General features: G+C 39.1%; 1 protein-coding gene across 1 annotated transcript; it reads left to right on the forward strand.

Moving 5' to 3' along the window:
* Positions 1-563: 563 nt before the first annotated feature.
* LOC108955955 (receptor-like protein 7) lies at positions 564-3543 on the forward strand. Its single transcript, XM_039305019.1, has 3 exons — positions 564-1434; positions 1635-1859; positions 3167-3543. Exons 1-3 carry the CDS (start codon positions 564-566, stop codon positions 3541-3543), a joined length of 1473 nt encoding a protein of 490 aa, XP_039160953.1.
* Positions 3544-12130: the final 8587 nt, after the last annotated feature.

The raw sequence follows: 12130 nt of genomic DNA on the forward strand, positions 1-12130 counted from the left end.
TGATGGTGCCAACAACAATGTTATTTTGTTTCCGTTTTCCATTTGTTTCGGAATATACATAGAACAAGCAATAAGAAAATATTAAGCAACAATACAAATGTCTAATTGCTCATAGATAATTGTCTTTATTCTACATCTGATATCACTCTCAATAAGTAAGACGGTTCAAAACTCTTAGCTGTCATAGTTTCTCTAAACGAATTACATAACATAAAGTTATATTCCTCATCAGTGACCAAGGGAAGTGATCGCAAATCATAAATTCAAAGTGGAAACAGCACTAACGTTGCAAACAGAGAGGTCCAATGCAGAGTGATCATTGTGTGAACGAGAGGAGCCAGATCAAAGTCTTCAATTTTGACTCTCGATTCGTACCATTTCATTGACTCAGATGTATTACACATATTTCTACGTATTACATCACTCACAAAGTCATCAATTTGACGCATTATGGCATGAGATGAGGCGTGTTCAGACCCCTAGACTCCAAGCACCGCCTATAAAATCTGCTTCATTCTCATATGCTCTGCCCATCAAAACAGAGTTATCTTATTTGAAATAAAATGGCTCGCTCCTCGTGCTTCTACATGTCCATAAACTTGCTTTTCTTGTACTTGTGGTCACATCCTATTGGTGCTCACAATCTCTCTCGTTCTGTAAAACCTCTGTGTCTCGAGAACGAAATATCTGCACTGCTGCAGTTTAAAGAGAGATACGACATCGCCAATGTTTCGAGGGGTCCTCTCACTCGTCCCAAGATTCTATCCTGGAATAAAGGTCGGGATTGCTGCTCCTGGGATGGAATCGAGTGTGACGAGAACACCGGCCATGTAATTATTCTCAACTTGAGAAGTAGTTTTCTCTATGGTTCCATCGACAGCAACAGTACCCTCTTCCAGCTTGCTCACCTTGAAAAGCTCGATCTCAGCGACAATCACTTCAACTATTCTCAGATACCGTCCCGAATTGGGGATCTATTGAGATTGACTTATCTCAATGTCTCTTATTCCGTATTTTCCGGTCGAGTCCCATCAGAAATCTTCAAGCTGACAAGGTTGGTGTACCTTGACCTGTGTTGCAATCTCGATCCATATACTTCTACACGTTTGTTGGAAATGCAACCACTAGGCCTGAGAAGCCTAGCTCAAAATCTGACCAGCCTGGAAGTACTGTCCCTTGGTGTCGTCGCTATGTCGGCCAAAGTGCCCAACACTTTGGCCAATCTGTCTTCCCTAAGAGCGCTGCAAATGGATGTGTGCGACCTGCACGGTGTATTCCCGTCCGCCATTTTCAATTTACCAAAGTTGATATATCTCGGGGTGGCTGACAATAAAGCTCTCATAGGACAATTGCCTTACTTCAACTCAAGTAGTCCTCTTAAACAACTGCGAGTGCCTGGCACGAGCTTTTCTGGAAAGCTACCCGCTTCAATCGGTAATCTCCGTTCCTTGGAATTCTTGGATCTTAACTCCGAAACATGCAATTTGACAGGGTCGTTACCCGCGTCAATTGGAAAACTTCCTTCCTTGAGTTATCTTGACATAAGCGGTTGCCAATTCTCAGGGTCATTACCTCATCAATTGGACACCTTCCTTCCTTGAGTCACCTCATCATAATTGGTTGCAATTTCTCAGGATCCATCCCGGCTTCATTTGCTAATCTTAGCAACCTCGAATACCTGAGTGTCAGCATGAGCCCATTCACTGCCCAGACCATTTCCTATTTGTCATGGATTTGGAAGATTAAGAAGCTTGCCTCTTTGTATCTCCAGAAAATCAATTTATATGGCGAGATTCCACCTTCAATTGGAAACTTGTCTCAACTAGTGGAGTTAAGCTTTCTTGGCAACCAATTAAGCGGTACTATCCCATCTCTGCTTAGGAACCTCACTCGGCTGACAACATTGTACCTCCGAAGTAATCAACTATCAGGGTATATACCGTCTTGGCTTATGAGCATGACTCGATTGGTGATTCTTGACCTTGCGATCAACAATTTCCACGGTGAGATACCTTCATCAATCTCTCAACTCCAAAATCTCCAGGTCCTCTTCCTTGTTAAAAACAAATTCAGCGGCACTGTTGAGCTAGACAACTTTCTCAAGCTCAAACAATTGATGGTGCTGCAACTATCATTTAACAAGCTATCATGCCACACTAGTAGCACGAATGTTAATCTTCCTCAGCTTCGTGTCCTAGGACTGGCATCATGTAATTTGAGCGAGTTTCCGGCATTCTTACAAAATCAAGAGAGCATGCATTGGTTGGACCTATCGAATAACAACATTAGGGGAGAAATGCCCTTTTGGGTGTTGAACGGCAGTTCTAATAGCATGGATTACCTGAATCTCTCTCATAACTTTTTAACTGGTCTTGATCGATATTACTCGATCAATCCTTTACATATGTACACAATAGACCTATCTCATAACATGTTGCAAGGACCACCCCCAGAAGCATCGTCGCCCATAATGTTCTACATAGTATCCAACAATAGGCTGACGGGAGCATTGCCACCATGGATCTGCAATTTGAGATTAGTAATCACACTAGACTTGTCTTCTAATGATTTGACTGGCGTGCTTCCAGTTTGTTTAGGCAATATCAGCGAATCTCTCATGATACTAAACCTAAAAGGCAACAATTTTTGCGGAAACATTCCCGAGCTACGGTGAGGGGGACGCGGTTGATGATGCTTGATTTGAGTGACAATCGGTTGCAAGGCAATTTACCAAGGTCCTTAGCCAATTGCAAGATGCTCGAGTTCATCAACTTTGCAAACAATCTTATTGTGGACAGCTTCCCATCATGGTTGGGATCTCTACCGAGCTTCGTGTCCTTATTTTACGATCCAATAAATTCCACCATGTCATAGAGAGGCCTCAATCTAGTCAGACATTCCTTAAGCTGCGAATACTTGACCTCTCTATTAATGCATTTGTCGGTAAGTTGCCCGTGGAATTCTTTCATTCTTTGAATGGCATGAAATCCGAGACGGGAAACTTTACATACATGCACAAAACCTACTGCCAAGATGGTATTTTTCCTTCACCTACTATGGCAATTACGATTTCTCCATGACAATGATTTACAAAGGGCTTGTATTGTATTACCCGAAGATATCAAAAGCCCTCACAACATTGACCTCTCTAGCAATTTGTTTGAAGGAGAGATCCTGGGTGCCATTGGTGATCTTAAAGGATTGCAGGGATTGAACCTTTCAAATAATCTCCTCACTGGTCAAATCCCACCATTGTTAGGGAATCTCAAAGCGCTCGAGTCATTGGACCTTTCTTTGAACAAACTCTCGGGACAGATCCCCCAGAAGCTAACAGAACTCGGGTTCCTTTCTGTCTTGAACATGTCTTACAACAATCTGACTGGGTCTGTGCCTAGAGGGAAACAGTTTGATACGTTTTCAAACAATTCTTTCGAAGGAAACTCGGGACTATGTGGGGAATTCATATCCACAAAATGTCAAGATTCGAGGATAAGTCGGACAACCTTCAACCCACCAAGAAGAAGGCCTGGGATCGGCAATTGAACTTGATTGGAAAATTGTTCTTTTGGGTTATGGGAGCGGCTTGGTGATTGGAGTGGTCCTCGGAAATGCATTCCTCTCCTGGAAACATGATTGGTTTGAAGGAAATGCCAGGAGAAGGCGACGGCCTAGTCAGAAGCCACCTAGGAGGGGTAGGAACTCTTGGTTTGGCAAGTTTTTTAATTTCTATAGATATTAGAACTTCCCTAAAATGAGCTAGGTATTTCCTTCTCTTTCTCAAATGCATTTGTTTCTTCATAGTATTTTTATAGTTATTTATGTCGAACTTCATTTTCTTCATCTAATCTCTCATCACATCTATTTATAAAGCCATTATCAACTTGAAAACCCAGGTCATTTGCGCCTTTTCCTATAAATGTATAAGCAAAAGTACTACTGTTGAACACTCAAATCTGAATTGCCATATGGATTCTTCTTTATCCAAGGCTCACATCACTAGCTGAAACCCATTTATGGATTCTAGTAAAACAATCAATAGCAATGATACAATATTCTCACAACTTTATGCAAATCTTGGCTCTCATCCATGCCTTGATTATTTGCTTTGGTTGTTTGTCACCTCACAAATTGTACAGACAACAGTTGTATTGACATTTGAAACAAAATCCGCATTTGGAGATTCATTGGACAAGCACCGTGACAAATGATTCTTGTGAAAAATATACATATCAGTTTTGCTTTTCGGATCTTCCTTTATGTTCGTGCGGTAGCAAATCGAATTCTTTTCATAAAACAGCATATTATGCTGAGAACCAACATGGCAAGGTTGAATTTACTAAAGTTCTCACTATGCTGGGTAGTCATTTTCTTGGTTAATGTCATTTGATTTATGTGTTTAATCATTTCTTTTTTTCTCAAAGAAGGATCATTTGATATGGTGACTTATTATTGACAGCTGAATTTTGGCAGATAAATCAAGTTTCTGTCTTTGTAAAACCATGAAAATAATAATAAATCAATAAAGGAAAGAGTCCGATTCGGCCATTCGTGCAAGGACCTGATCCCATTTGCCTCAGCCCATTTATTAAGTCTAACTCGCTCAAGTCGGCCCAGTCCACCAACCAGACCACTAGCCAAGCCCATCAGGAATTTGACCGGCCCGTTAGTATAGCCCATGAAGCCCAACTTTAAAATCCTTAAGCGACTTATGCACAGGCCCACATTCACAAGTTTAAGTCGGAGTCTCTAAAGCCTGTGAGAGCTTGGCCCATAAAGCGCGCATGTGCAGGAACTGAGGAGCGAAGGAATTCCGGCATGGGGACCATGTTACACCATATAGCACCTCACGGACTGACAGAGTTCCCTTCTCTCTAGAATTCGTAGCCCATTCTTCTTCTCCGGACATCGCTCGCCGTAGCCGCCCTCGATCGTCACTTCAATCCATCTCCACCGCCGCGAGATAAAGATTCTGATCCCCCTGTTCTCAGTCATTGGTCGCTGAAGAGCTTGAGCGGCAGCTCGCCATTTACTCTTTCGCTGATTCCTCCTGTCTTCGAAGTTTGCTTCTGTGACTGTCTTGCTCTGGTCCGATCGATAATCATTGCAGGCAAACATCCTTAGTTTACGAACCGTATCTGCTCTGTTTTTGCTAAAAAGAGAGGCCGAGAATCCTACGTACTGATTGTGTCTGAATCTTATGTAACCGAGCTTCTGCTAGCGGTTTGAACTCCTCGTGTTTTGTCATATTCCTGCGTTTAGATCATTAGATTAAAATGTCTACCATGTGTTTGACAATTTTTATAGTGAAACCTACCTGTGAATTTGAGTAAAATTCTTGCATATTGACGTTTGGTTGATTCTTACGTCTTCAGAATAAGACGTCTGTGCTTGATCCTCTCATGGCACCGTTGAATTGACCTGCTGTGATGCTCATCCGAGACGTTGCCTGCTCTGTCTTTGCTTATTTCAGCCTTGATTTCAGTCCATTTCGCTAGTCTTATTGTCAAACGTGAATATATGTTGATTGATCTTTAGAGGCGGCTCAGAATAACATATATGAAAATTGATAAAACAATTAAATATTAAACTACGCTTTCATTTAAAAGTTTAACATTTTAAATAGTTGATAGTCCAACAAAATCTCACAAAAATGAAAGATATTAATATATATATATATATATATATATATATGTATATCGATAATAAGTTGTTGATGGTTATATTTGAAACCGTATCATTTGGATAAAAGGACTACCATGTCATTGCACATGTACTTGTAGAGTTGGGGGTGTGACAGTAATGGGAGAATTACCAAAAGTCCTAAACCAACCGATGTCCACGTCGCCTAGTCGGCTAAAATTAGCGTGATTGACTGAATTGACATAAATACGAAAGGTTTTTGGACTAAATTGGTTTTTATGACTAAATTGGTACAATTGTAGTAGGCTTATGACTTTTTTGATCATTTTCATGAAATAAACATATATATGATTTTTATTTTATATTTTTTATGAGTGAATATTTGCTTTGGGGCTGGTAAAATGTTGACAAGACCCTCCTTAAAAAATTGACATATAATGTATTTAATCAAGGTGTCAAGTATACAAATTTTTACGGCCTCCATGTTTGTGATCAGATTAACAATTGTGAACGAGAAAAATTCAAACGGGGAAAGCACATGCCTTGGTGGTTGACTTTTGCAAAATTGAGTAGACCCATTATTGAGACCTTGCATTATGCACAGTAGACTGGCTGGCTATTGCAGCACTGCTTTGGCCGAGTCCTGGAAATATCCTGCATGGCTGTTTATATGATATGATCAAGTAAAAAATTATTGACTATGAGATCTCGACCCCACGAGTTGGCTTAACGGTCGAGGCCTAGACATGTGTATGTTGTTGCAATCTTCCTTAGACCACGTCATCGTGTGGATGAACGACAACGCGCAGGTGAAAAGTCCAGAGAATCAAGAGAAGAGTCCTGAAAGTGGTAGCTATTGACAGATCAGAGGAACATAATGTCAAATGACAGATCGTAGATAAGAGTCTCAAAAGCATGAGGAGGTGAGCCTCTGTTGATGGGTGGTAAATCCAGGCTTGCAGGCATTCAGATTCCATGTGATTGAATTCTATTTGACAAGTATTCTCTATCTTTATGACCACGAGTTCTGAGTGCCCTGATGACTAAGGCAACGAGAAAATTGTGACTATTCTTATGCTATTTGTAGCATTGGCCTCCAAACGTACCCCTGGAGAGACTTGGGGGTTCACATCTCCCATGATGCCGTGGAAGCTACTTCTACATCGTTGAATTAGAAAACGAGTTTGCTATGTCCCCTTCATGTAATTATATAAGGGATATGTACACTACAAATCCTAAAAATTGTTACACAAATATAATTGAATATTCAAATTTGCAAAAAAATTAATCAAATCATAAAACTTTTCAAATTTATGCAATCAAGTTCTAAAATTAATACTGTCAATTTAACTAGCAGAAAACACTGATGTAACTTTTTAAAATTCCACATGACATTTTTTAAATAATTTTTTTAGCCAATTATTTTAAATTAGATTAAAATAATAAAAAAGCTAAAAATTTATTTAAAAAGGCAAAACTGAAAAGAAAAAGAATAGGGAATCCGGACGACAAATCGCGTTGGGTCCACCACGAAGTACGATCCAGACTCTTCACCGATGGATTATTCCGATTCGTGGAGGAGGACAAGGTACCGTCGGATTTGGGGGCTGTCTCCGCTAAAGAGCAGAAGAAAAGTTGCTGAAGAAGGCAACGGATGAACGGAGAAGATCGCGAGGATGGCGAATCAAATGGAGGTGTAGGCTGTAATTTATTCTTACTCAGATCTCTTCGTTTGTTCGCGCTTCCACGTTAGTCGTAACATGATTTGTTGCTTTCTTGGCAGATGTGCCCTTAAATATCTGTTTACTTCATTACTGAATAGTAGTGATTACAATCTCGGCCATATGTTTTGGTTTTCAATATAAGGAGCAACCTTTTCACATAACCGTGATTCGGAAACAAAAATCAAACCATAGATGCCGGCAAACTGGGTACGGCCTAACTAGGTCGATTTTGAATTTCTCGTCGTCGAGATCTTTAAAAGTCATTACTTCTATGTTTTGAAAGAGGAAATGAACGTGAAGTAGCAATAAGAGGAAACGAGTGTTTGGCAAAACCCTTGCTAAATTAAATGATCTGGTTGAAACTCAGGCTGAGCCGTGTGGAACTTTAATGCCTCTCTCAAGTCTCAACTAGATAGAGTGGCCTTCTAGGCTCTAAATCGGTGATTTCGCTCAGGCGATGCTTGGAGCTTAACTAGGGAGGAAAAGGCTAAGGTAACTTGGCATAGGCTAATTTGGTTTAATCCAAATGTGCCAAGATTCGGCTTTATATCTTGGCTTGCTATCCTTACCAAATTGCAGCAGACAGGTGATAGATTGTGCAAATGGCGTAACGTGAATGGTTTTTGTGTCCTCTGTGGATTGCAGCCCGAATCAACGAGACATTTGTTCTTTGATAGTTCTTTCTCCTCTGAAAAATGAAGTAGGCTTTTGCAGCTATGCGGTATAAGAGGTTTTGTGGGAGATTGGGACTCTGAGTTTATGTGGGTGTTGCGAGATATCAAAGGGAGATCTCTGAAAGTCCTATTACAGGTGGCAAGGAATGGTGTCATTTATTTCTCATGGAAGGACAGAAATACTATAGTTCAAAATAGGAGAGTTGCATGTGCTGAAAAGTTTCCGAGAGTATCTTGTTTGTGGTAAGGTTGCCGTGCAAATTTTTTTTTCGTTGAAGGTACTTTTTTCACTCAAACACAACGAAATGTCATATAGCTAAGAAAGAAATCACATTATACCGCGTTTTTGTGCTTAGTTAAGATAACACGTCGTGTAACTGCACAATAAAATGCCGTACCAAAGAGACAATCACAAACAATATGCTTTGTTTCTACTCATAGGCAATAGGGGTATAAAGATTGGGCCTAAAGAAAGGTAGATCCATCATTGAATTGCCTATGGATTATTGATGGGCTACAAAAGATTGGGAAAATTATCCAAAAAGTCATCAACCTTTTACACTTTTATTAATTCATTCTAAATCTTTCAATTTTACCAATTAAGTCTTAAAATTTTTCACACTTTATCAATTAAAGTGCATTCAACCAATTTTAGATAAATACCGCCGACATAGACGCCGATCATCTTACGTGACATGGTCCATGATAACATGAACATTTTTTAATAATATTTAAATATTTTTCGTCTTTTTTTTTTCCTTTTTTTCTCTTTTCTTTCTTTTACTTTTCTTTTTCTCTTCTCTCTATCTTTTTCTTTTCTTTTCTTTTTTCCTTCTTTCCTTTTTCCTTTTTCCCTCCACCGGCCACTACCAAGACCCATTGATGGTTTGTTGAAGTCACCAGCCTCGAGGCTAGGCCGCCCTCATCAACCCTTGGCAAAGGTCAATCTCGCCAAGGTAGGCGAGACTTGAGGCACACCAAAGGCTAGCGACCTCTACTGGCTTGGCAAAGAGAGAAAAAGAAAATGAAAAAAAAGAAAAGAATGAAAAGTGAAGGATAGAAAAAATAAAAATATATATTTTTTAAAATTGTCAATGTCAATGTCAATCGTACTACATAGGAATGGTCGGTGTGCCAACACTTACTTAAGCAATTTACAGCCAAAATTAACCAAATTAACTCAATAAGCAAAATATGAAAATGTTTAGATCGACGTGACAACGCCAACTTAAGCAATTTGTAGCCAAAATTGACTTGATTAACTCAATGAGCAAAATATGAAAAATATTTAAAACTCAATTGGTAAAATTAAAATATTTATGACTAAATTAGCAAAATCGTAATAGATTTAAGATTTTTTTAACAATTTTCCACCCATAGATTTCATGCTTTCTTACTTCAGCAAATGAGGACCTTGTTTGCTGCATTGTAATGCGTGGAGATGTCAAGAAGGTTAAAATAGAGGATCTCAAGAAAGTTAAGCATGTGTGGGTCCATGTTCCCAAGAAGTTTGTTCCCACTAGGGGTGAGCGGTTCCCAGGTTAGGTTCGGTTCCGTCTAGAATGGAACCTACCCTCGAATACAAAGTTCTCAAAATAAGGAACTGGAACCTACCCCGTCACGGGTTCCAGGGTCGGTTCCAAGTTCCAACGGGTTTTTTTTTTTTTTTTTGTTATTTTCAGATTTGAACTATAACATATGCGTATGTTACCCAAAACTATAACGTACGCGTACGTTACCAAAAAAAAAAACTATAACATATGCGCACGTTACCAAAAAAAAATATAACGTATGCGCACATTACCAAAAAAAACTATAACGTGCACGTACGTTACTAAAAAAATATATAACGTATCACGTTACCAAAAAAAACTATAATGTACGTATATACTACACGGTAACTTCCCATTGACATGTTATTTTGATACATTAACTTCGCACTGCACAAAAATAATAGAATATAATTAGAAATTTCAAAACAAATAACAAACTAGAAAGTAGAAATAAAACACCACTAGAACAAGAATGTCTAGAGGTACAAGTTTTGAAAATAAATTCGATTAAACCCTTAAATGAACTCAGAAAATTCTGAAATTCGGACACGTTGTATTTAAGACCTATAGGTACAAGTTTCATGAAGAAATCGTAGTCCAATTCATTCTGGATTAAAAGATAAAATCGATTTACTTTTCCTATTCTCTACTTGCACAGTTTTTGAAACATTTTTGGTTAAATAGGCAAATGAACTACAAAAATTACGAAATTTAAATATGTTGTAGGAAAGACATGAAGAGAGATAGTTCATGCAGAACACATTTCCAAAAGAACCTCATATAAAATGATATAGTCCACGCATTGCAACTTACAAGATCCGAACACATCAGATTGCACAGTTTTAGAAACATTTCCGATTAAATACCCATATTACCTTCAAAAATTATGAAATTCGACTATGTGATAGCCAAGACCATAAGGTAGATACTTCATGAAAACATCGAAGTCAAATTCGTCCTAGATAATTAAATATGGACGGTTAAAATCCCTGTTCGTAGTACCGTAATTCCAGATCTAACCATCTCCAAAGGACCACGATTTCACCTACCTATTCTTGTTTTTTTCTCTAAATTTTTGATATGTTGTACCTCAGGATGTCCTTTACAAATTTTGTTAAGAAACCGAAGTGAAATTTCGACAAAAGGTTGCCTTACAGTCCATGCATTCATCAAGGGTCGATCCCAAAATCTCCAGATCCAGTCTTTCCAAAGAATAACGATTTCACCCACTTATACTTGTTTTTTTTTTGGTCCCAAATTTGAGTATGTTATACTCCAAGAAGTCCTTTACAACTTTAATTTAGAGGCCAAAGCCAAACTTCAACTAGAACATCACATACAAGTCACTAGAACATCCAAGGTCGAGCTTTTTCTGCCCTAAGTAACCGGTTCCGGTTCCGGTTCCGGAACCGGTCCCCCTTGGAACCGGGAACCGAACCGACCCTCCTCCGGTTCGGTTCCGGTTCCCGGGTAACCCGGGAACCGCACTCAGCCCTAGTTCCCACGGCTGGGCCCGAGAGGCGGGTGCTCGAGCGAGTCCCGGCACTCAAACTTGGGACTCCGGTTGTACTCAAGACTTATTCCCAAATGTCTATTTTGTAATTTTCTTGTAATAAATGACTTTCTTATTGATTGGTAGATACAAACCAAAAGTTCCTTCCGAAAAATTTCTAGCAAAGTTCATTTTTTGAGAAATAAATGAAACTTGAGTTTGAACAAACTGCCTTGATTGAATATGGGACTAAATGTAATAAATTTGTTGTTTCTTGTGAACCAATGAGCATTGTTTGCACAATGAATGAAGGATCTTGATGTTGCCAACAACACAAGTTTAGTTTTCTTTGTTTTCTATTTATTTCAAAAATAGAAACAAGACTGTTCCAAACTCTAATTAATCTTAATTTCTTCGAATGCATTACACGGCGTAAATTACATGCCTAATCAATGACCCAAGGAAATGTCTACAGATCATGAATCCAAAGTCGAAACAGCACTAACGTTGCAAACAAAGAAGTCAAACACAGCGCAACCTAAGTCTTCAACTACCCTTTATTATTTTTTATTACATGTACTTTTTTGCTGCTTTCAGTATGGTTGACCCAAGGCTTCCATGCAAAATGCAAATATATATGTATATAATATAATATGATATAGTATATATGTGCTTTTAGCTGCTTTCTCCATGGTTGACTCAAGTCTTCCACGCAAACGGAGATCGATTGGCTGAGTTCAGAGTATGTACCCAGCAGCTACCTGCTATGGCACTACGGAAAGTAATGTGCATGCGCATAAAATATTCATAGGTGCTGCGCGCGCGCGCACATTTATACTGCTTTTTTGCCGCGTTCTCCATGATTGACCCAAGTCTTGCACGCAAATGTAGATCGATCGGCTGAGTTCAGAGTAGGTGCCTGGTAGCTACCCGTTACGGCGCTGCGGAAAGTAACGTGCATTGTGCATTTCATCACACTAAGAGCTATGTAACATGAACACACGACACGACATAACACGTCACGTTGATATGTTATTTTTCAAAATA

The sequence above is a fragment of the Eucalyptus grandis genome, chromosome 11 (assembly GCF_016545825.1).
Source record: "Eucalyptus grandis isolate ANBG69807.140 chromosome 11, ASM1654582v1, whole genome shotgun sequence".
NCBI lineage: Eukaryota > Viridiplantae > Streptophyta > Magnoliopsida > Myrtales > Myrtaceae > Eucalyptus > Eucalyptus grandis.